At 43.6% G+C, this 26,639-nt stretch overlaps 1 protein-coding gene across 2 annotated transcripts in view; it reads left to right on the forward strand.

Annotated features, from left to right (window-relative positions):
• Positions 1 to 25,186, forward strand: part of dynlt5 (dynein light chain Tctex-type family member 5) — a 44,134-nt gene extending 18,948 nt beyond the window's left edge. For both annotated transcript variants that reach the window (XM_085982726.1, XM_085982727.1), the window contains exons 3-5: positions 14,788 to 14,879; positions 17,932 to 18,056; positions 23,056 to 25,186. In XM_085982726.1, the coding sequence (XP_085838852.1) occupies positions 14,788 to 14,879; positions 17,932 to 18,056; positions 23,056 to 23,259 (421 nt within the window). In that variant the 3' untranslated portion in view covers positions 23,260 to 25,186. The remainder of the gene's footprint in view (positions 1 to 14,787; positions 14,880 to 17,931; positions 18,057 to 23,055) is intronic.
• The last annotated feature ends 1,453 nt before the right edge of the window (positions 25,187 to 26,639 follow it).

A 26,639-nucleotide genomic window follows, 5' to 3' on the forward strand; every position in this document is an offset into this window, starting at 1 on the left:
GCTCTTCCTCCTGGACAGTGGGGAGGGGGGCTGTCGATGGTCCTGTGGAGGAGTAAAGGCATCAGTTAGACATGTGATATAAACGTTGCACGCACATGGAATTGTGCAGATGATCACAAGTCAATCTGTTTGAGCATCAGAATCAATATCAGTCACTCATGCAATGTCAGTGAGAGAGATGCAAAACTATTCTGTCACCAGCTTGCTCTGATGCGCTCGTCTGTCCGTTCCCCACTTGCACATCCTCCTTGGCTCCCATGATCGCTTGGGCCGCCTCCTCAGCGCTGGTGCGCTGGGCTATTGAGGGTGGCCCGCCTCCTGTCTTCGCCCTCTCCCTCTTATTGTGGGCTCTCTTTTCCTGCAGTGAGGGACACAAGTGGAGTTTGAGTGAGAATGAAGGAGTGAGTGTAGAGAATCCATAGCATAGATGCTTAGAAAGACACAAAGATGGAGTGAGGTCCCAAGACCAAGGGACCTGTTGTAAGTTGTTGTCATAGCATCACAGTGATAGGGACTGTGAGGGCAGCATAGTCGAATAGTTAAGTGATTGTGTACATAGAGAGAGAGGGATGGTTAAGGGTGAAAGGGATGTAAGGGTAAAGTGGGATGTGGAGGAGGAGGTTGACAATGCAGAGTGCTGGTGCTGAGAGGTGATGGGGAGCAGATTGAGGGTAATGGTGATTTTATACTCACTTTTCCTGTGCAGATAAGGTCATTAAACCTCTTTCAGCACTGCAGCCAGGTTCTGCTGCACATTGATCTTGAACTGACTTCCTATGCCACTTGCAGCCACACAGCTTTTGTCTGCTGGGGAGGTTTTTTCCTCCCAGAGGAAGGAAACAGCACCTCCTTCTGAGTTCTGGCTCCCTCCACCAGAGCATTGGAGGGAGTCCTCATCAAACTGGGGTGCGGCCTTGGACCTTGAACTAGACATTTGAAGAGGACAAAACCGTTCAAAGTTGACCAAATAAAAGTTCTGAGGTAGAAAATGAACCAAGGCTGCTTGCAGCCCTTAAATGCAGCTGCATAAATGACGTCATCAGAGGCGAGTTTCAGGCCCAAAAGACTCATTGGGTGCACACACGCTGGGAATCAATTGCTCAATTAGGGCAAAATAGCTAAATTATCCCGCCTGACATTGGAGGCGGGAGCGGGACCCGCTGACCACCTGACCCGCCACCAATGGCAAAATCCAGCCCTCTGTCTCCGAGAGCTGTGGGACTCCCAATGCATTGTGTTACATGCCAGGATTGTCACTAAAATGTATAAATGGGCTAATTTTGCATTATCTCGCAAAGTCAGTTTATTTCTGCACAGGCACATGCTACACCTTATGAACAGCTATCCTATCCTATCGCCAATTCACTGGGACCACATTATTGGCCCCTATAATTGAGCTGTTTTAAATAGAAAATGTAATCCTTTTGTTTATTAAAGTGCCTTCAGCAGAAGACAGCAGCCCCTGATTACTCTGGTAGCCTGCATTTTCTGTTTTATTATGGCCTTGTTTGGAACATTACCGTGCTAAGTGTATGGACAGAAGACTTGAATGGAAATCAGTGAAAAGTAAATTTAGAATGGATGTCTGGAAAAATATCTTCAAGAAGATAAATGTTTGTAAATATTTACCAAGAAAGATAATAGAAGCAAAGTACCATTAGATGTGGTGATGAGGGAGTTAATGCACGGGGAGATGAGTTTGAAAGTGCTGAATTACCTTTACTCATCCCTGATTTTTTTTCTTGTGTTCTTCATAATTTTGAATATATAAAAGACCATCTGTATTGCAATATTGCCCTCATTTCCTCAGGAAATCTAAGCCATTTCTCAATTATCTTCAGCAAGAGTTAACCTAAACTGTATTCTGTATCCCATGCAGTGACTTTTCTAACTTGGGTATAGACATAATGTACTGTAACAGAGTTATCTAAAATATATTGGCACATTAAAGGGGTAAATTAGTCAGTTAAATTGGAGGGAAATGGCTACAGTTGTAGCCAATGCATCTCTAGCAATGCTTCTCTTTCTGCCTCCCGAGTCCCCCAAGAATCTATCCTTGGCCCCCTCTTTCTCATGTACATGCTGCTCCTTTGTGAAATCATCCACAGCCATTGGGTCAGCCTCCACATGTACACTGACAACAGCCATCTTCACTTTTCAACCCCTGCACTGTCTCTCTGCTGTTGCACTACTTGTCTGGCATCTGGCCTTGGATGAGTCTTGAAAATGTCTAGTTAAACATTGGAGAGACTTTAGCAGTTATCTTTGGCCCCCAGCACACATTCTCTGTGCTTATCACCAACTCCACCACCCTCCCTGGACACTGTCTCAGGTTGAACCAAGCTGTTCATAACTTCAGCATCCTGTTTGACTCTTGAGCTGAGCTTCTGACCCCATTTCCTTTCCTTAACAAAAACCATCTACTTCCACCTCTGTAACACTGCCCACTTCCACCCCTGCCTCAGCCATTTGCTGCTGAAACTCTGACGCATGCTTATTCCAAATGGTGTCCTAGTTGGCCTCCCATCCTCCATAACGTCCTCACCGACATACATTTGGCTCCTGTTCCCCCCAATGCCTCCAAATTTAAAATTTCTATCCCTCCATGGCTTCTCCCCTCTCTTTAACCCCTACCAGCTACAACCCTCCCAAAACTCTTTGTTCGTCTGCCTCTGACATCTTCTGCATCATCCTGTTGCACCAATTACAGCCATGCTTTCAGATACCCAAGTCCCACACTCTCGGGAATGTTTTCCCCAAATCCCTCTGTCTCTCCACCACCCCCTACACCTTTAAAACCCAGCTGTCTACTGGAGACACCTAAAGCATCTTTCCAGGAGACGGCTGGAGCACTTGTACTGATCTTTCTGGCCTCAGATGTGCCCCAGTGCCGTGGGTGCATGCCATCTCTCTTGTACATTGAGAAGCCCATTAGCAAAATCTTGGGAGATCCTTGCCTTTTCATCTTGCTTAGCATATATTCAGGCTGTGAGTAACATCTGTGATGTTTCCCTGCCATTAATTTGGTAAAGTGGCAAGCTGGTTCTTTTTTGGGGATGTTGTACTCCATTATGTTGGAAAAAAGTGCTGGTGAAATGCGTGGGAACCATTTGAGAAGCTGCAAAGAATAAAAAAACACAAGAAAACCTTGACTTGATAGTAAACAAACCAACAGCAATGATACAAATGTCAAGTATCACTGCAAGAGATTAGACTCCCTTTTCCCCAGGGGCTAACAAGGTATCAACCAATAACATGAGTGCAAACAAAGCCTACACAAAAAGTTGGAGTTAGAGGCCCAGAAATTTGGGTCGGAGGCTTCCCGCGGGTGCAAGCCTCCGACCTGCACTTACCTAGCGCGCCGGCCGTTGTGCTGTGGGCCCGTGTGGGATTCTGATCCTGGGCCTGCTCCAACTGCCGGCGCGCAGTGCTTGCGTATCCCAGGAGTGCAGTTAGTTCGAAGCGTCCCCTGGGATCACGTGGGCCATGCAGAGCCAATGGTAGCAGGGAATCTGTATTCATAGATTTGACAGGAAGACCTGTCAAATCTATGAATACAATTCAGCCCCAAAACATAACTCAAACTTCAAATAAATTTTTAAAAAAATCATATTTTTAAAATAACTATAAATTACATAAAATAACTATTTTAAACTATACATTTTTGAAAAAATTAATTACAATTTCTAACAGGGCTAAAAATAAACTTACCTTTAAAGTATTTAAAAATAATAAACCTGTGGAAATTTTTTTTTTATTTTACTTAATTCACCACTTACCTTGTTAAAAGCAGACCTTGCGACTGCTTTTTAAAAGCATAGCTGCTAGAGACTTGCCCTCCCGGAAAAACCTGCAAAAAAAACGGAAGTTCCAGGCGAACACGCTGCCTCTCTGGCGCACGTGTTCGACCTGTGAACCCCTTCGTTTAAGGGAATGGAAGTTCCGGTTTCCCGTGCATGCGCAGTGCATGCACGAAACCGGCACTTTCGTTGGGCCTACGCGTGAGTACCCAGCGCATACTCACCCGTGGGGACCCGAAGTTCTGGCCCAGAGTTTCCACTTTGTGTGCAATTGGGAAACTGTGACCAAAATGCGCTTTAAATCTTCCATAAATCAGCACAATCGGGCAGCGTAATAGAATTATAATCGTTTCTCTTTTCTTTCCATTAAAAAATATTCCTTGATGTCTTTGAGTGGTAACCTGGTGCAGTTTTATTAATTGAACTGAAAATGGGTTTATCATCAAAAATAAGCATTTTTAATAAGGGTGTCCAATCACTGAAAATGACTATACTGAACCATTTAACCATTTAATAGTTTCATTGGTCTATGCTACTCAGTTTCTTACTAAATTAAATATTTTTTGATACAAAATTTTTTTTTAAACGTGCCTACGAGTCTGTGTGCCTAAGAAAATGAACGCAAGTTGAAGAGGCTTCCTGAACCAGAGCAATCGTTGGAATCTCGCAGTTTTGATGTGGGAAGCGTGGCCAGTTTGTGAGCGGGATCTGATTCTGGCGAATTGAATCTTAAACCAGCGTAAACACCAACGTAAGTGGTTTTGGGTATAATTCACTTGCGTTTAAAATGCCCCAATCTTTTGCTCTGGTTCGGCCGATTCTGCTCAGATTGCACCGCTATTACTAGCGGAAACAAATGGAAACTCTACCCTGATCCAAATCGAGTGGCTTGTGTGTCCATACAATAAATTATATCATGTTCAGTTATACGCATTTGTTCTCATTGTGGTGCAGGATGGGGAATAGAACTTTTTTTTGCACAACTATATGCCGAGTAAAACTCCCTCTGCTTAGTCCCAGCAATGTACCTTCACTCTAACCTCAGGACCACATTCCCACTGCACTGGTGTTGTGGTGTATGTAACCTGTTCCACCTTAAGAGAACTACTTTAAGAGATGTACTACTTTCTCTTGGCTGCTGTATACTGTAATACCGGTGGTGACCACACCGGTATATAAGTGTTGTGTAGGGATTTGCTGGGCAGTTCAGCCCTGACCTCCGAATAGTAAAGACCTGTTAAAAGTTATTCTTGTTGTCTGTGTCCAGTGATTGATCCTAAGCATAACTGGGACACACAGACTCAACAGTGGTGAGGAGTCCGATCTTACCCTGCGGCAGTTTTACATCCAAGGCAGCTTCGTCCTCAGAACGGGCGTCGAGAAGAGGCATCCGCCCTCATCATCCTGCTGAGCACCATCGCACGGGAGGCATCGAGAACCCGGGTTAAAAAGAAAAATTCTGACCACGAAGCCCTCCATCAGCGACAGGCAGTGATCATCCCTTCTACCATGGTGGTGGGTAAGCCGATCAGCGACACGAGCAGAAAGTCGGCCGCGTTGGCTGTGGAGTAGGGGAGGGAAAACGGAGGAATAAGGGCGGAGAACTCGACCACGGCCGGTAAAAAGGGCCGGGCTGCAATCGAGGCCGAGAGGCGCAGCGACTGGGGCAGCTTAAGGCACGAGAGCCGTGGAGAAATCAAACGCAGCCGGTGTAAAGGACCGGGCTGCAAGCGGGGCTGCGAGGCAAAGCAGCGTCGGGGAATTGAGAACCGCTGGGGAGGCGAGAACGGCAGCAGCACGGCAATCGCCATTGCAGCCAGCGGGGGAAGAAGGCAAACACGGGAATCCGCCATTGTAGTCGGCGGGGGAAGAAGACGAGCGCGGGAAAGACCGCCAAGCGCGGGAAGCCGCCATTTTAGTAGGCGGGGGAAGAAGACAAGCGCGGGAAGCCGCCATTTTGAGAAAAAGAAAAATTTAAAAACTTGCAAGGATGCCTAAACATGGGAGCATTAATACCTTTGAAAGCGATATCGAAGATTGGACCACGTATGTAGAACGCATGGAAGTTTATTGTAAAGCAAATAAGGTACCAGATGATGAGAAAGCACTAACCTTATTAAGCTCAATGGGTGCGAAGACATACGGGCTATTGAAGCACCTTCTATCACCAAATAAACCGGCGGATCAGACTTTCGCGAATATTGTTACTGTCCTGAAAAATCATTTAAACCCCACGCCGCTGATGATAGCGGAACGATTTAAATTTTACAGAAGAACGCAGCTGAAAGACGAAAGCAACGCTGAATTTTTAATTGAACTGCGTAAGCTATCGAAGTACTGTCAGTTTGGAACAGGACTAGCAGATGCGCTGAGAGATAAATTTGTGTGTGGATTGTTAAAAGAAGGAACACAAAAGCGACTGCTAGAGGAGAATGATCTTACGCTTGATAAAGCTGTCACTATTGCAGCATCGCAAGAAGCCGCAGCGAGAGGCACGGCGGAAATGCAGCTACGGTCACCGGAACTCAGCACCAATCAAATGGTCTTGGGTACAGTAAAATGTTATCGTTGTGGAAAGACAACGCACGATCAGAACCAGTGCTGGTTCAAAAATCAGGAATGCAGAAAATGTGGCAGGCTTGGTCACATAGCTAAAGTATGCCGGTCAGGAAAGAAGACCAGCAACAAAAAGTCACCGCAGGAAAAGTACAGAAAGGTACACAAGGTGACAGAGAACAGTTCGAACGAACAGAAGTCAGATTCAGACTCCAGCAGTAATGAACTGGGTAGTCTAAGAGTACACAATGTTGGTAAGGAAGCAGACCTCCAAACAATTTGGGTCACACTTCAGATAGCAGGAGTCCAAGTGAAGATGGAATTGGACACTGGATCGGCATTGACGGTCATGAATAAGCAAGATTACAAAAGGTTATTCCCACATATTCCCCTACGGGATACGGAGATTGTATTGAAAACATACACGGGGCAAAGAGTATACCCCATCGGGAAGATAGAGGTAAAGGTGGTCCACAAGGGCAAAGAAAGCCGAGGAATGGACTTATATGTGCTACCTGAGGGAGGTCCACCACTACTGGGACGGGAGTGGATTAGGAAAATAAATATGGACTGGCATTCCTTAAAAGCACTAACGGTAGATTCCGGTAAAAAAGATGTCAAACCTAAATGATTGTCCAGAATATTGGACGATGCTAAAGAGGTGTTCCAACAGGGACTGGGAACACTGAGAGGAATTACGGCAAGCATCAAGGTTGAAGAACATGCAAACCCGAAATTTTTCAAAGCCAGACCGGTACCTTATGCGATACGACCTGCTGTGGAAGCTGAGCTGGAAGGGCTAGAACGTTCAGGAGTACTGTCTAAGGTAGACTGGAGTGAGTGGGCCATGCCCATTGTTCCCGTCATGAAGCGTTCATCGAGCAACAAGCCAGGGGAACCGGGGAAGGTTCGCATCTGTGGAGATTTCAAGATCACTGTTAATCCGGTGCTTCACATGGTGCAGTATCCGCTTCCGCGGATTGAGGATATCTTCGCTTCGTTGTCTGGCGGGAAACACTTCACCAAGATAGACCTGGCACAGGCGTACTTACAGATGGAAGTTGAGGAAGAGTCACGCCAGTATCTCACGCTCAACACGCATAGAGGCTTGTACCGGTATAATAGACTGGTTTTTGGAGTGGCATCGGCTCCAGCAATTTGGCAGAGGGCCATGGAGCAGGTATTACAGGGAATTCCAGGCACACAATGTTACCTGGATGATATTCTGATTACAGGAGATGATGACGAGGAACACCTTGCAAATTTGGAACTGGTGCTCACCAGATTGAAAGAATATGGACTTCGAGTTAATCGCCAGAAATGTGAGTTCTTTCAGAAGCGGATCTCGTACTGTGGTCATGTCATTGACCAGGAGGGGCTTCATAAGTCTCCTGACAAGATCGAAGCTGTTGTGAAGGCTCCCGCTCCGGATAATGTATCCCAGTTGAGGTCGTTCCTAGGGTTGATTAACTATTACCATAAGTTTCTGCCAAATTTATCCACGGTGCTGCACCCGCTGAACGCTCTTTTGCAGAAGGGAGTACCATGGAAGTGGAGCGAGGACTGTAAGAGGGCCTTTCGCAAAAGCAAGGCATTGATCACCTCAGAGGAAGTGTTGGCTCACTTCAACCCAACGCTGCCTATTCGTTTGGCTTGTGATGCTTCTCCATATGGTATCGGGGCAGTACTCTCACACAAGTTGCCAAATGGCCTGGAGAGGCCAGTTGCGTTCGCATCCAGATCATTGACCTCCGCTGAGCGCAACTATGCTCAGATAGATAGGGAGGCTCTCAGCCTTGTGTGGGGAGTAAAGAAGTTTAATCATTACCTGCAGGGCCAAAAGTTCACGCTTCTGACAGACCACCAGCCGTTGGTATCCATTTTTAACCCTAAGAAGGGTGTTTCGGTGATGACGGCACAGAGACTCCAGAGATGGTCCCTTTTCCTAGGGGCACATCAATATCAGATTGAATTCAAAGGTACAAAGCAGCATGGTAATGCTGATGGGCTGTCGCGCCTGCCACTACCTACAGAGGAGGAGGCACCGACGGTTGACCCTGTTGAGTTATTTCACTTGACCATCATCGAATGTTTACCAGTCACCAATGCAAGTATTGAAAGAGAAACCAGGAACGACCCGACACTGTCCCGGGTCTACGAAGTGACAGTGAAGGGATGGCCAGCACATGGTGATCCACTGTTACCGGCATTCTCAGCAAGACGAGAACAGCTGTCCGTCTGTCAAGGAACATTGATGTATGGAACAAGGGTGATTATTCCTCCTAAGTTAAGAGAGAGAGTTCTAAAGGAACTGCATGAAGGTCATCTGGGGGGAGTCAAGATGAAAAGCCTTGCTAGGGCTTATGTGTGGTGGCCGGGTATCGACCAACAGATAGAGGATCTGACGAAAAGCTGCTCAGGGTGCCAAAAAGTGCAAAATGCACCTCCGATTGCACCGCTGCATCCATGGGAATGGCCTTCAACCCCATGGCAACGGGTACATATTGACTTTGCTGGTCCATTCATGGACTCCATGTTTTTAATTGCAGTGGACGCACATTCTAAATGGCCAGAAGTGATTAAGATGACTACCACTACCTCGGAAAAGACGATCGCGGTGCTAAGAACGATATTTGCAAGAAATGGATTGCCAGAACAAATATGTTCAGACAACGGACCGCAGTTCGTGTCAGAAGAATTCCAGAAATTCATGAAGAAGAATGGGGTGAAACATTATACCTCTGCCCCATATCATCCGGCTACAAACGGGTTGGCCGAGAGATTTGTACAAACGTTCAAAAAAGCAATAAAGGCCATGAGCGAAGATCAGATTCCACTACAACACAAGGTGGACAAATTCCTACTGGCATATCGAAACGCCACTCATGCAGTGACAAACCAAAGTCCTGCCATGATGTTCTATAACAGGAGGTTGCGGTCCAGGTTGGACTTGTTAAAACCAAATGTGCGGAGGGAAGTTGAAAACAAACAGTTCCAGCATATAAATAACAAGACCACTCGGAGTTTCGAAATAGGACAACCAGTGTTAGCCCGGGACTATAAAAACGAGAAATGGCAATCTGGAACAATTCGGGCCAGACAAGGACCCCTGATGCACACGGTAGATATTGGTGAAAATGTAATACGGCGTCATGCTGACCAACTGGTAGAATAGAGAACAAGGGTCAAACCCATGGTTACGGCAGAGACAACCGTGGAAGAAGTTAGTGAACCTGAAGCATCTACCTCAGAAGTGAATGTACCTGATGATGATGTCCAATCCATAAGAGACCAACTAGATGAGTCACCCCAGCAACGAGAACCAGAGACCCCTGAAAGGCGTTATCCAACTCGAATCAGGAGGCCTCCTCAGAGACTGAATCTTTGAACTGTTTTGCATGAAGTTGTGTATATATATATATATATATATATATATATATATGTTATTATGTTATGTTAAATGGGGATATAACTGTTAAGCTAAAAAGGGAGGATTGTGGTGTATGTAACCTGTTCTACCTTAAGAGAACTACCTTAAGAGATGTACTACTTTCTCTTGGCTGCTGTATACTGTAATACCGGTGGTGACCACACGGTGGCATAGTGGTTAGCACTGTTGCCTCACAGCGCCAGGGACCCAGGTTCGAATCCGGCCTCGGGCGACTGTCTGTGTGGAGTTTGCACATTCTCCCCGTGTTTGCGTGGGTTTCCTCCGGGTGCTCCGGTTTCCTCCCACAGTCCAAAGATGTGCAGGTTAGGTTGATTGGCTATGATAAATTGACCCTTAGTGTTAGGGGGATTAAATACGTGGGGTTACAGGATAGGGTGGGATATGTGTTGGTGTAGGGGTTACGGGGATCGGGTGGGATATGTGTCGGTGCAGGCTCGATGGGCCGAAATGGCCTCTATCTGCACTGTGGGGTTTCTGTGATTCTGTGATAAGTGTTGTGTAGGGATTTGCTGGGCAGTTCAGCCCTGACCTCCGAATAGTAAAGACCTGTTAAAAGTTATTCTTGTTGTCTGTGTCCAGTGATTGATCCTAAGCATAACTGGGACACACAGACTCAACAGGTGTGAATGGGTTTATGACTGCCTGAACTAATTTTATGTTAATTTTTTACAACAAGTAGAGAGAGGAAGCTTTTATAAGCATATATACAATTTTTGGGGGATGGAAGAGGCTATTTGGTCCCAGAAGTCCTTCCTTTTTTGATCTCAACAGCACATCCCCACAATATTATTCAATCTGATCTCTTTTGAGAAATACATCCAGTTGTCTTTTGAACCCATTTATACTATTTTAGTGGTTTTTTTCCAGGTAACTTATTCTGCAAACTTATTGTCCTTTGGGTAAAAAGGTCTGCCTGATTTCCTTTTTTACTCTTAATGTCTCAATTTTAACTTCTGTATCTTGGTGTTTGAGCTGTTCAAGATAATGCATTCATCTAGGCTGAGTTGAAAGCCAGGTCTCTGAAGTGAAAAGCCACCATCATTGTGCCTATTTCAAAGGACTACCTTTCACGCCATAACCTAGGAATACAGAAACGTGCGGAAGAGTTGCTCATGGCAAAATCAACTCAACAGTCTTAAGTTGAGGAAGACTCAAGGCAATTAATATATTTTGGAAGAATTTCACACTGGATTATAATAAATAGAACACTGTTCCAATGGACTCCAATTCACATTTCCCAAGGCCATTGACTCTATTTATGACTTCATCCCAAACAAATATGAACTATTATTAATGTTTCTTTTTCCTGTGTGGAAAGTAAAGTTGGGTTTTGTTTTCTTTCTCTTCCTACTAACAAAATATTCTTGACTACTGAGGGCATTCCACCAATCCTTTGTCAAAGATGCTCAGTAAACAGTTATTGGGAAGCATGGGAGAGTCTAAGTTCATGCTTCCTCTTTTTTTTCCGTCCCTCTGGAGAAATGCACCTACATAACAACTTAGCAAAATTGTCACTTTTCACTGTGAAAGGTAGGGTCAGCATGACGACAAAGCACTTTGAAGCACCAGTACAAAGTGCCATGGAGTGATTGAATTGAGGTTAACATTTACCTCGTTCCCCCCTCATCCTGAATTGGCGATCTCAGTCCTCATCACGTTGTGTAAGCACTCAAGTGGCTGACCGCTGTTTCATCATACAGTGGGAGAGAGAAATTGGTTTTATGTGCCTGTTTGTAGTCAATTTCAGAGTGGAATTGACAGATGCCTGGAAATTGGTTGGTTGCTAGCCAACCCTCTCGGCAATAGACAGTATAAGGGAACAGTAAAAACATTGGGGCACTGGGAAATAATAAATTAAAAAAAACAATATTTATCATTTTGTTAAACTGTTACTAGTCCTCCTCACCCATTTTAGTAAAAGAAAGTCACAGAATTTTTCCATGGTTTGTTCTCCCAAACAATAGCTGTGGCATCCTCAACCAGAGATGAGTTTAATATGTAATGTATTGTTATGTTATTTTAAACGGATAACACCATTTTCTGCAGATGATCTCACTGAAAACAAAGCATTTTCTTGATTTGCTTGTATTTTTGTCGGTCCAAGACAGTTGAATAGATTTTGGGGGCATTTTTCTAGTTGTGGTGAGTGGTCGCAATATTGAATTGTATTTCTTTTGGCTCTGCAATACTTGTTGGATTTAACAGTCACTGTTCTTAAATGTTGTGCCTGGCATTGGTCAGGGTAATCTAGCCATAAATTCTAACTGAATGGATCTGGTTTGGGTGAACAACAGTTCAAAACTACATTTTTATACTAAAGTGTTCCTAATGTCTGATGATTGTTTGCACATGATGCTTTTTATGGTTATCTGGAGCACTTCACTCTCCTCTATTTTTGATCAGTCTCCCCATCTGTCACTTAAGACAAATAGCTTTGAAATGACTTATAAAGGATATTTCATTCAATATTTTAATTTTAAGTTCTAAACTAAATCAGGCCCCAAACCTACCCGACGTAAATGTATGCCCTTACTGTGATTTTCGTGCATGCTATCTGGAAGCGAGCAGCAATTTGCCTGGTCACCTGCCAATATTGTTCAGAAATTGTTCACTGGAGCATCTCTTATTTTTTTCACACTCTCTCTGCTTGGCCTTTTCCAGAACGGTGTGACTGTAATCAACAAATAAAGGTTCCCGTCTGTCTGGTCTTCTTTCCCCTCCCGCAACTCTCCCCCTGCACACACCCAGACCGGGTAACACAAGCTAACACCATCCTCCCCACCCAATGCTCTCAAAATCTTATCCGGGTCTTTGCAATCTTGTAATTACTATTCTGTAATATTTGGGCTCTACCTCAACACTTTTCAATCTCGTTCATTGCAAAAGGCAGCATTCATAGGCAACCTGCATCTCGCATGATCTGAAACTTCTAGCCTTAAATATAGAGTGAATGAGTTAGCGTGCCGCAGGATTAACAATTACCTTTTTGTTGGAGTCACCAACCATGCACTCCCATCCTCTTTCATAGGTGGAAAAATACAGCCTGTGAGAACATTTGGTTTGGGTTAGACTACCAGTGAAACTTATTACAAGAAATATATTTATAAAACAGCAAATTCGAATGCAGCAGAATAATACTATAATTGCACACAATTTCCTGTTCTGCCTTGAGAATGTCAAAGCTCTTGAAGCAGCCCCTTTTCAGGATCTTTAAACGGAGTCCTCTGCTAACCTTTTACATAAACGCAGTGCACTGCGCCTATGGAGTTTTATCTCGCCACCATTACATAGTAATGCAGATGAACTCAGGCTGCTGCCAAGACATAGTCCTCACTTCCTTGGAAGTGGAGGCCAGCTTCTTTGAAGGATCCCCAGTTCTTTCTCAACAGGCCAAAAATTATAATATAAATTGGCTAGAAATTCCTGGGGGTAGGTCTTGGTAGACAGGCACCTCCACACAGCCCATCGATACACTCCAGAACCCTGTTCCAAACCCTGGGGTCAAGGCAATTGGCATATTTTGGGTAGCTAGAAACACCATTTTTGGAGACAGTGGAATTTGGAAGTGGAGGGAAATCCGCCACCAGTTTTTTTTTATAAACTCTCATTTTGAATTTGCCACTTTCCCAACACTTTGCAATTGATTGCCACAGGGAAACTAGTCTTTGCACATTTCAGTGCCCCACTTCCACCAGGATCCGGGAAAGCCAGTATGCATTGCTACATTGTGGTGAGAGAAATGGAGGTGGAACTGGTGGGAATTCTAATGGATGAAGTCAGTCCACTAGTCTCACCTCTTTCTAACGATGGAGCAGCAACCCAGCATAGCTGGGTCCCATTTTTGCCACCCAGTTATGCTCCCAGGGCAATGTAACTTCAGCCCTATTATTTCAATCATCCAAGTTGATGGGGATGCGGATACCAGCTCTATCTCTCTGGACAGATGTTTACTAGATTAGGCTTGAAACAAAGCTTTTTGGAATTTCCCTCTGCATGGTGCCCCTTTAATGGTTGTAATTACAGAAATCCGCTTTATATGCAGTGATGTAAACAGAGGGTGGGGTGGGGGGTACCCTCTTTTGAACCTCCATTAACTCCAACTTCTGTGTATTGCTGCATACAATGGCCCTCAGGTCAAAACAAAAGAGACCCTTTTGAACTTCCAGTGCCTTGCCTACCTATAGTTTCACATGACCATGACAGAATACAGAAATATTTACTGTTGCAATGCAGCAGGGAGCCCATGCCCATCACAATTACTTTGCATGCTTCCACTTTCGATCTGGGGTACAGTTTTCCAGATACAGGGGGGCAATTACGCAATCCTGAAGCAACAGTGCTAGGACAATTGCTCCTTCATCAGTAAATGAGCTGACCTTCCATGATCATGAGATCTGCTCACTTGAATATTTAATGTTGTTCTTTCATTGCTCATGATGTACTGGGTTAATGCTGAATTTGCAGGGATACAATTATTTGTATTGGCACTTTGACTGCACTGTTTTCATGGAGAATAGGTGTGGGGAGGAAAACAGCGGTAGCAGCACCAGCAGTACATGGGCCTTCTGAAGCCAAAGCCCAGAGGAGGCGGTAACCTGGATAGGCCTAATGGAAGGTTCAGGCCACCCAGGGCAAAACATACACAACCTCTGCACGGCCTGTATTTGTAGTGTGCATTTGCAATGGGTGCTAAACGACCAGTGCCTGAATGAGCCTTGTGCACAGTTTGTGTGCAAGATTCTAGCACTCTAGGCATTTCCTACCTTAAGTTCTGAGCATTCAGTGCTTCTACACCAGGGCCACCATGCCTGAAGCGCATTATTGGCCCCACAATGTCCTTTGTTGTATTGGCCAAAGAATTCAAAACGTGTTCACGGTTTGTCTTTGAATAACATAATTTAACATGGAAGTTAACTTAATCTCATTTTTTAATTAAAAAACGTTCCTTCCTCCCCACTCATATTGTCTTTGTTTATACAGTTCCATGAGTACAGTGTCCTATATGGATGATCCAGGCCATCATGATGACATTCCACGCCCCACACTACAAATGGAAAACACTTATCAATTAGGTGAGTTGAGGCTTGTCAACTTCTTGAGCTTTTCATAAGTTAATCATACAAAAAAGAGTAAGTGATTACAACCTGGACCGATTTGATGAAAGCCTTTTTTTAATGTTTGTAAGTTAAATGAGATTTCACAATTTGAATGTAGTTCCCAGTTGGTTGTGCAGTCTATCAACCAAGCCACCAAAATAGCTAGATTGAAAAATGAAGATGTTGAGGGGTAGCAGAGTGTGCTGAAAGCTTATTTGTGCACTGGAGTGGATGCAGATTTGAACTGATAGTTATACATTGTGGAGAAGGTTGAGTGATGACTGTCCAACCACGGATGTGCTTCAACGGTATTTCAGTCATTCTAATTCAGAATTTTTACAAGTTTAAAGTAGTTGCTCTGTCAGTCCTGTGTAAGATCACAAACCAAGTGTAATCACAAAAGTTCTTGGCACTTAAGCCAGGCCTCCATGTTTTGTTGGGGATGCAAGATCTACTGCATTTCAACATTCTTGATCAATCCAAAAACACTCAATAGAATATCGGCTTCAAGGTTTGGTGATTACGCTTCATTGGCCAGAAAGTTTTCTCTAAGGCACTGTTGCCGCCAGGAACACTCTGAAGTTTAAGTATAGAGTTAACTTTTGAGCCAGGATTCTTGGAGAATGCATAAACTATGGGAAATGTATTAATGCTGCAGCCTCTTTGGGTGCAAAGTGGAACTTCTGCCCACCTACTGACAACTGTCCAAAATTGTGGTTGTCACTCATTTTGCAACTGAAGTACCTGCTTCAATTGGGAGGGGAAAGAATGTTGCTGTGGCACCTTGCCACAGCATTAGGAGCCCCATAGGTTTCAGGTACTCCAGCAACATTTTAAAAGAAAACGTAATTCCTCCTTCTGCTTGTTTCAAGAATATAATCGACAATCGATTACATTGTGTTACTAGCCTTTACTAAATTGAAAAACATAGCCTACACTATGTTTTCATGTGACTTCATATATTAAGATCTGTTCAGCTTCCTGAAAAAGCTTTGAGCTTTAAGTGAATTGTGTAGATTTTATTTTTAACACACCTTTTTAGACTTAACAAAGTATTTTAATTACTTTTTTTTAAATGACTGTAATCTCTTTAGGGATACTAGTCTTTACATTTTTTAACTCTCTTCTCTCACTGCACCCCTGCTCCGATTGATCCTAGCAATACTGGAAGCCCGAAGCTGTGAGGGTGTAAGGATAAACCCAGCAACTACAGGCCAGTCAGTTCAACCTCAGTAGTGGGGAAGCTTTTAGAAACAATAATCTGGGACAAAATTAACAATCGCTTGGACAAGTATGGATTAATTAAAGAAAGCCAGCACAGATTTGTTAAAGGCAAATCATGTTTAACTAACTTGATTGAGTTTTTGAGGTAACTTGATGAGGTAACAGAGAGGGTTGATGAGGGCAATGCGGTTGATGTGGTGTACATGGACTTCCAAAAGGCATTTGATAAAGTGCTACATAATAGGCTTGCCAGCAAAGTTGAAGCCATGGAATAAAAGGGACAGTGGTAACATGGATATGAAATTGGCTAAGTGACAGGAAACAGAGTCGTGGTGAACAGTTGTTTATCGCACTGGAGGAAGATACAGAGTGGGGTTCCCCAGGGGTCGGTACTAGGACCACTGCTTTTCTTGATATATATTAATGACTTAGACATGGGTGTACAGGGCACAATTTCAAAATTTGTATGTGACACAAAACTTGGAAGTATAGTGAACAGTGAGGAGGCTATAGACAGGCTGGTGGAATGGGCGGACACGTGGCAGATGAAATTTAACACAGAAAAGTGCGAAGTGATACATTTTGGTTGGAAGAATGAGGAGAGGCAATATAAACTAAAAGGTACATAAGAAATAGGAGCAGGAGTAGGCCATTTGGCCTTTCGAACTTGCTCCGCCATTCAATAAGATCATGGCTGATCTTCTACCTCATCTCCATTTTCCTGCACTATCCCCATATCACTTGATTCCCTTAATATTCAAAAATCTATCGATCTCTGTCTTGAATATACTCAATTCAAAAGGGGGTGCATGAACAGAGAGACCTGGGGGTATCTGTGCACAAATCGTTGAAGGTGGCACGGCAGGTTGAGAAAGCGGTTAAAAAAATATACGGGATCCAGGGCTTCATAAATAGAGGCATAGAGTACAAAAGCAAGGAAGTTATGATGAACCTTTATAAAACACTGGTTCGGCCTCAACTGGAGTATTTTGTCCAATTCTGGGCACCGCACTTTAGGAAGGATGTGAAGGCCTTAGAGAGGGTGTGGAAAAGATTTACAAGAATGGTTCCAGGGATGAGGAACTTCAGTTATGTGGATAGACTAGAGAAGCTGGGGTTGTTCTTCTTAGAGCAGAGAAGGTTGAGAGGAGATTTGATAGAGGTGTTCAAAATCATGAGGGGTCTAGACAGAGTAGATAGAGAGAAACTGTTCCCATTGTCAGAAGGGTCAAGAACCAGAGGACACCGATTTAAGGTGATTGGCAGAAGGACCAAAGGCGACATGAGGAAAACTTTTTTACGCAGCAACTGGTTATGATCCGGAATGCACTGCCTGAAGGTGGAGGAGACAGATTCAATCGTGGCTTTCAAAATGGAATTGGATAAGTACCTGAGGAAAATAATTTGTAGGGCTACGTGGAAAGGGTGGGGGAGTGGGACTAGCTGAAGTGCTCTTGCAGATTGCCGGCACAGGCTCGATGGACTGAATGGCCTCCTTCTGTGCTGTAACCATTCTATGATTCTCTAACTCTCAGATGTCCCTGGCATTCAACGTTGCTAAGGGTGCAACTGAGAGAAATACAGATCTGAGTTCTGCCCCAAATTCCACACTTCCATGGGAGATCAAATAGTATTTTACTAGTGTTGTTATAACTTTTATTTTACATAGATGTAGGGGTAATTTTAAACAAGTTTCTTTTTCCCTAGACCTTTCTTCATCTTTATGCTTTTAAATCCATAATATACTTGGTTAGTTAACAATCTAGTTTGTTCATTATTTTAAAGAGATTATACCTGTTTCCAGGTCCTTCAAAGTATTTCCCAGGGGCCACTGTGAACAATATTCTCAAAGATGTACTGACTAACTACTTACAGGAGGAGAAGTATGAGCCTGAACTCTGCAGGCAGATGACTAAGACCATCTCTGAAGTAAGTGGAATTTAAAGCTTTGCTTCTCTGCCTAACTTCTCCCCACCCTTTACTCCACCCCCATCTTTGCCAAATGCCGAGACAACAGACATCACCGTGAAGCATGATGTTACATCCAAAAAAAAAAAAATGTCATTGCTTGCTTGTGACATTACAATGAAAATGCATATTCTCTATTGGCCAGACCCCATCTGGATAACTGTCTGCAGTTCTGGTTACCTAACAACAGGATGGATATTATTGTCCTTGAAAGGATATTGAGGCAAACAACAAAGATGTTTCTGGATATGAGAACTCTTTAGTTGAGGAAAAGTTAAGGAATTTTTAGCCGTGTTGTGGACAAAGTTAAAAATTAGAAAGTCAGGAGTAAAACGATAACAAATTGTAGAATAAGGTCTTGGGGAAGGGTATTGAATTAAATCTTATAAATGGGTTCAGGAGACAACTAGATGAAAGTATATGATGAGAAGGAAGGTAGGCAGAATTGATCTATGAAAAAGGGACAGGTTTGTTGAGCCGAAAGATCTTTTTTCTATTGCTAATGATTCTTGTGTTCCAGCTATTCCCCCTTGCCAGTAATCAAAATTAATTATTTTAAGCTTTAGTGATGAATCCTAAAAGCTCATATTAAAACTAATACAGTAACTGGAACCAGAAATACTCTACCTTAATAAAGCTGTTTATCTTTTCTGGCTCAAAGGGCTTTTCACTTTTGTTAATATTTCCAATATCCTATGGATGGTTCTCTGCAGCATCAAATCACTCAGTCACTGCCCATTCATTTATGACTGCACATAGACAATTTCTGTAACCAAAATTGAAGATTTTTTTTTAAATTGTATGTTGGGGGAGCTAATTAACTCCACCATCTGGACACATCTGAGAACTTGGTTTCAATTCAGCCCACACAGATGAGATGAAAGTCTCCACTTTGCTGCTGTAAGGGTCCTAGGTGAAATGAGCTTGGAGTAGTTTCAACCCACAGTACAACACTGCCCAAAATTCAGCACAAATTGGCATTAGATTCAGAGTCTTGCACACTGACATTTGACGTCCCTTGCTGGGTGTGTGGGTCATTGCACCTTCCTATGTGAAGAGAAAATCAGATTGGGGATTTCTTTCTTCTGATGACCCAAAGTGAGCATGGTTTGTTGCCTGCAGGATTTTTACATGCCTGGGAGAAATGAGGGTACTTGCTCTTCTAGGAGAAGCAGTAAGTCTTTGGGAAGTTTTTGCTGAAGTTAAGAGGAAAAAAAACAACTGCAGACAAAATTAAAATGCTCTTGTTGACCGCCAATGACAAAGTTTGGTTCAAAGTTCTCATATTTTTGCATTAAAATCTATTGAGGTTCAGAAAATTATACATAATGTTATTTTTAACAGTATTGATTTAAAACTGTAATTTATTGAAATGATTAACCCTCAAACCCTCTTTCTTCCTCCCCTGTCATGTTTTCTCAAAGCCACTAAACACCAAGGAACAGAATATTAATGTTTCTCATGGAACACCTTTACAGTTTACAGGTTCAAAATTGTTAAGCTTTTATAAATTGAGTCGACTAGACCAGGGGCATAGACCCATGGCAAATGACAGCACCATATTTGAACTTGGGTTTTGAAAGTCTGTTTATTGTATGGGATAAGGAAAACTCAGGAGATCCACAGTTTTGAGGTTCCAGAAAAGAATGAAATGGGATAGGAAGCTTAGCGATGAATCTTGATTTCAATACAATAAAGATAGAGGGGAAATGTGTATAAACAGCAAATTTGGAGTTTAAAGGAACAAGAAGACTTTATTGATGGGATGATTCAGCATGTTGAAGCATCGCAGAAGAGTAGTACATAGGTTCAGTATCTCATTAGTCTGGTTTCTGGAGATCTCGGTCTGCACTACTAGGGGAACGGGCCAAACTGAACCCATGTGTTTCTCCGTAGGATAGTAGTGAAAATCAAGAGTCATAACGGGGCTAATCTCATTGAAAATAAAACCCTCTGGCACTCTGCTTAATAGTAGCACTAGAAAAGCCTTCGGAAAAGATATGCCATGCGCTACATAAGAACATAAGAAATAGGAGCAGGAGTAGGCCAATCGGCCCCTCGAACCTGCTCCGCCATTCAATAAGATCATGGCTGATCTGATCCTAACCGCCAATCCACTATCACCGAACCATCTCCTGAATCTAACAGAATTAGACACACGAAATAGGAGCAGGATCAGGCTACACGGGCCCGCTCCGCTACCCACAGGGCCATGACCAATCCGAACCTAGACTCATGTCCAAATTCCTGCCCGCTCCCCGTAACCCTTAATTCCCTTTACTTCTAGGAAACTACTTATTCTAAGACTATGCCCCCTAGTTCTAGTTTCACCCATCATTGGGAACATCTTCCCCGCATCCACCCGATCCAACCCCTTCACAATCTTATATGTTTCAATAAGATCACCTCTCATTCTTCTGAACTCCAATGAGTAGAGTCCCAATCTACTCAACCTCTCCTCATATGTCCATCCCCTCATCCCCGGGATTAACCGAGTGAACCTTCTTTGTACTGACTCGAGAGCAAGTATGTCCTTTCTTAAGTATGGACACCAAAACTGTACGCAGTATTCCAGGTGCGGTCTCACCAATACCTTGTACAACTGAAGCAATACCTCCCTATTTTTATATTCTATCCCCCTAGCAATGAAAGCCAACATTCCATTGGCCTTCTTAATCACTTGCTGCACCTGCATACTAACCTTTTGAGTTTCGTGCACCAGGACCCCCAGATCCCTTTGTACTTCATTCAGTACTTTCCAGTTTCTTGCCGTTAAGATAATAACTTGCTCTACGATTTTTCCTGCCAAAGTGCATAACCTCACACTTTCCAGTATTGTATTCCATTTGCCAAATCTCCCTTGGGATTGGAAGATAAATGATGGGAGGGAGGGTAGAGCGTTGGGCTCACATTTCCTCAAGAAAACTTTATGTATATATGGAATTGGAGTTAATAGGAATTGACATCATGTACACCACGTGACATTACATAGGATATATGGCACAGAAACAGGACATTCGGCCCAACCAGTCCAAGCCGGAGCGTATGCTCCACTTGAGCCTTTCCTCATCTAAATCTATCAGCATTACCCTCTATTACCTAGCACAAAGGAAGATGGTTGTGGTGGTTGAAGGTCAATCATCACAGCCCCAGGACATCGCTGCAGGAGTTCCTCAGGGCAGTGTCCTAGGCCTAGCCATCTTCAGCTGCTTCATCAATGACCTTCCCTCCATCATAAGGTCAGAAATGGGGATGTTCGCTGATGACTGCAGTGTTCAGCGCCATTCACAACTCCTCAGATAATGAAGCAGTCCATGCCCGCATGCAACAAGACCTGGGTGAGGTTCAGGCTTGGGCTGATAAGTGGCAGGTAACATTCGTGCCACACAAGTGCCAGGCAATGACCATCTCCAACAAGCGAGAGTCTAACCACCGGCCCTTGACATTCAATGGCATTACCATCGCTGAATCCCCCACTATCAACATCCTGGGGATCGCCATTCACCAGAAACTTAACTGGACCAGCTACATAAATACTGTGGCAACAAGAGCAGGTCAGAGGCTGGTTATTCTGTGGCGAGTGTCTCACCTCCTGACTCCCCAAAGCCTTTCCACCATCTACAAGGCACAAGTAAGGAGTGTGATGGAATACTCTCCACTTGCCTGGATGAGTGCAGCTCCAACTAAACTCAACACCATCCAGGACAAAGCAGCCCACTTGATTGGCACCCCATCCATCACCTTAAACATTCACTCCCTCCACCACCGGCGTACCATGGCTGAAGTGTGTACCATCTACAAGATGCATTGCAGCAACTCGCCAAGGCTTCTTCGGCAACACCTCCCAAACCCGCAACCTCTTCCACCTAGAAGGACAAGGGCAGCAGGCTCATGGGAACACCACCACCTCCAAGTTCCCCTCCAAGTCACACACCATCCTGATTTAGAAGTATATCGCTGATCCTTCATCGTCGCTGGGTCAAAATCCTGGAACTCCCTACCTAACAGCACTGTGGGAGTACCATCACCACACGGACTGCAGCGGTTCAAGAAGGCGGCTCACCACCACCTTCTCAAGGGCCACTAGGGATGGGCAATAAATGCTGGCCTTGCCAGCAAAGCCCAGATCCCATAAACGAATTAAAAATAATATTCCCTTATCCCTCATATGCTTGTCCAGCCTCCCCTTAAATGCATCTATACTTTTTGCTTCAACCACTCCCTGTGGTAGCGAGTTCCAAATTCTCACCATTCTTTGGGTAAAGAAGTTTCTTCTGAATTCCCTATTGGATTTTTTGGTGATTATCTTATATTGATGGCCTCTAGTTACGCTCTTCCCCACAAGTGGAAACATTCTCTCTGTATCCACTCTATCAAAAACTTTCCTAATTTTAAAGACCTCTATTCGGTCACCTTTCAGCCATTTTTCAAGAGAAAAGAGACCCAGACTGTTCATCCTTTCCTGATATGTATACCCTTGCATTTCTGGTATCATCCTTGTAAATCTTCTCTGCACCCTCTTCAGTGCCTCTATATCCTTTTTATAATATGGCGACCAGAACTGTACGCAGTATTCCAAGTGTGGTCTAATGAAGGTTTGATACAGGTTTAGTATAACTTCCCTACTTTTCAATTCTATACCTCTAGAAATAAACCTTAGTGCTTGGTTTGCTTTTTTTATGGCCTTGCCTAACCTGTGTTGCACCTTTTAGTGATTTGTGTATTTGTACTCCGAGATTCCTTTGTTCCTCTAACCCAACTAGACTCACACCCGCCAAGTAATAAGTGACCTCTCAATTCTTCCCACCAAAATGTAATACCTCACATTTATCTGTGTTGAACTTCATTTGCCAATTATATGCCCATTTTGCAAGTTTATTAATGACAGGATGGTCCTCTGTTGCTGGGAGGGGGATTCTATGTGTATTTAATGCTTAACGTAAATTCTTATCGTTTTTAGGTTATAAAAGCTCGAGTAAAGGATCTCATGATTCCACGATACAAGATTATTGTTTTAATCCATATTGGACAGCTGAATGAACAGGGCATGCGCATCGGCAGCCGTTGTCTCTGGGACTCCAACACGGACACATTTTCTTCCTTCTCTTTCTGTAACCGATCGCTCTTTGCTGTTGCTAATGTTTATGCGGTGTACTTTGAGTGAAATGTACCTGTACAATATAGTGAAAAATTGTAAAAAATAATAGTACCAAATATAAAACTCATACTCCAAGGTCTTTTAGGAAAAAAAAAAAATCATATCTGCTATTTGACATCAGTGGTGCTCAGCATGGTTTGGGACCATTTGCAGCCTGCCTTGCCCTCATTTGTGGGCCTCAGCAGACTTGCTGCATTCTTGTCCTGTCTGTGGGATGTTAACCGAGCTGGGATTTAGTCTTGTTCCCTTTCCTTTTCTCACTAACAAAGGAAGGCAAGAGAATAATATTGGGAGGCAGGGTTATCCCAGCTTCCATATAAGCAACTGAAAAGCCCTTACTAATGAACAGCTATTGGTCCCATACTTGATTTTTTATTTTCCTGTGTGGAAGTACCTAATCTGAACTTAGTAGTATGATTAAAATCAAGAGCTCATTGTGTAAGGAATCGCAGGCACAGATCTGATTGCTAACACTGATAAAGTGTTTTTGCTGAGAGTATCTATCAAGGAAGTCATCGGTTAGAATTGTGGGTCTTGAGAGAAATATTAGTGAAATGTTACTGCACAGCAAATACCCATCAGTGTGCTGAAATCCCCATGTTAAATATGATGTGTGAGCTCAGCCTCAGAAATTAAATTTTTCATGCCATTACAATTCAAAATGGCAATAAATCCTTGAACTAATGGCAATAAGAACACAAAATGTGCATTTAGAAAGATTTTAACAATGTGTCTGAACAGGCATTAATGTGTTTCTAAGCCGTCATAGCATAGCATGTTATTACCTAATTAAATAGTTGAAGATAATATTGGAATGGCTGTGGAAGAAATTGAGGGGGGAAACTTCGTTGGCGACCATTTTGGGTCGCTAACATCGCCTGGGCATTAAATTTAGTGCCCGGCGAAAAATAGCGCCAGCGATCGCTAACTTCAGTTTTAGTGCCCCAAGAGGGAGGTAGAGATCCACTTCCTTCTTAGAGCGCTAACCCCGAGTATCTGGATGGTGCGTTCTGCAGCGCGATGCACTGGGCCACGTGACGCTGCTGCATGGAAGGGCTCCTCCCCTCATTAAAGGGGAGGGCCCAAGCCCACAACTCTGCGGGGCCCTACCTGGACCACCGGGGAGCGGGGTGACGTGTCAGCAGCTCAGCACTCGAGGAGTTGAAAGACGCATCGGGCTGCAACAAGTAAGTTGACCAATTTCCCCCCCGGCTGCCACCTCCCCTTTACTTACCGCCCAGTGAGCCTCCTACCGCTCCGTTCCTACCCCCGAATCGGTCGCTGTCATCACCCTGCGCAGATTCAGGGGGCGCAGGCCAATTTTGCAGGCGGGGCGGAAACGGGGCACTGTGCACGGTGATGACGTTGTCACCGTCTGCGCAGCGGAGCGGGACATTACCGCCACCGCTAAACTCCTGCTGAATTTAGCAGGAGTCGTTAGCGCTGCGTTCGGGCGAAAAGTCATTTGCGCCCTATTGCTGCCCCCCAGAGGCGCTAACGAGAGGCGCAAATGCACCGAATTTCTAGCCCTGAGTGTCCAGCTTGCCCCTTCAATCCTTTACAAAGACAGAGTGGACTATTTAAAAGCCCTTTTATTTTTCAATTTTCTCTCTTTTCTTCTGAAGGCACTGTTATTGGAGTACATTTCCAATAACACTGACCTCCCCCCTGTACCTTGCCCAGGTGACCAGGTTATTCAGTTTGGTGGGATTCCAGCTAAGCCCAATTATTTCCTTACCTGAGATTCACGGACACACTTTTTTCAACAGGCGTCATTGGATGCAAATCAGGGTCGTGAAGCCAGACTTTTTTTCTTCCTTAGCTGAGGCAATTGTAGTACTCTCTGCTGCTCTGGCTGAGGTCAGCTAACTCGGAGCAGGCAAGGGATGGAACCCACGACCTTCCTGAGTTCAGTTCCACAGTGGGCAATGTGTTTACCTACTGAGCCATCAGGAAATCTCTTTAAACAGTTTGTAAATGTTTTTTCTACCATGCCCTCATTTCTATATCACACCAACCCTAATATGCCTCATTTGTTAACCATGGATATAAAATAGAGGAAAAATGTACTGCAATGAACATGAAAAATCAAGTCTAAATATTGAAATCTGGATTTTTAAATAAATCTATTGAAAAAATGGTTTTATTTTCATATTTCTACAGTGGTGAGTGCGCAAATTGCACATCATGAAGTGCTGTCAGCATTTGAGGCAATAAAATATGATTTTTCTCTGTTAATAGAATCATAAGTGTTTAATCCCAAAAGTTTTGCAAAGGATGATGTAAGTGGTTGAGTATGATGGAACTATTCAACATATGCTGCATGACCCTTCCCACAACTGGTGAGGGGCTGAATTAAGATATGTTGCTGGGGCAAGTACCCGAGCACCCCCTCCCTATATTGCTGCCCTTGCTATTATCAGACAGCTTCTAAGGGAAATTACAAGAAGCCTAGGAGTAGCTTGTCTATTTTCTTGACTGGACATGGTGGGTGCTGTGGGGAGACGGGGGAAGAGGCAAAGTACTTTTTCAAAAAGTGTCTCAATATCCCTTAAAGGCTCAAAGGATAAATACACCACGTGGTGTGATACTGAGCCATACAGACCCAGGTTTGATATGTGGTCTTGCTGAGTTCAGTGCTCACAGGTGGGCAGTAGCAGGGATGCTAAAATTAGCCTCAAAACCTGTGGAATAGGGGGGGAAAGTAAGTCATTGTTCTTGCTCCTGATCTCTTTCCAGAGCTTGTTGAACCAAGGCACTGCCTTCAAATAAGGAAGTGAGAATATTGGGGATGACCAGTCAAACAGGCGGAAGATATTTAACTATGCAATGATAAGGTACAGGTCAATACATTCAGATGAGGAATAAATGGGGTCTGTCAAAAGCTGGGATTTTGTGGATAAAGAGAGAGATTAAAGCAAAAAATAGATTTTTTTTTTAAATAGGTAAATTATCAATATAATGGGGATAAGATGGAAAAATGAAAATTATAAAAGGTATAGAAAGACACCACTGACCAACTCACCCTATTTTCTAATGCAATGCAAATGCAGTTGTGTCTAAATAAGGCATACTACAAAACTTTGGCTGCACCCACAATAGTTCTGGGTTTAGTTATAACCCAGCTGTAAGAATAATTTGCAGTGAACAAGTTGTTTTCAATGGTAACCAAGATGTAGTTATGGGAGACCCTGGGTATGCATTAAAGTTGATGAGAAGACACAAGTTTTTGGTCCAAATCGGAGGGATTCTCAGAACACATGCAGAACTATTTCCTTAATCAGCACGTTGCATGTCCACCAAGGAAGGATGCAGTGTTTGGTTTGGTCCTAGGTAAGGAAGCAGGTTGAGTAAGTGACTTGAAGGTAGAAGTACATGTGGGAAAT

This window comes from Somniosus microcephalus, chromosome 3, assembly GCF_052327205.1.
Source record: "Somniosus microcephalus isolate GS21.2 chromosome 3, FLI_Smic_1.0, whole genome shotgun sequence".
Classification (NCBI taxonomy): domain Eukaryota; kingdom Metazoa; phylum Chordata; class Chondrichthyes; order Squaliformes; family Somniosidae; genus Somniosus; species Somniosus microcephalus.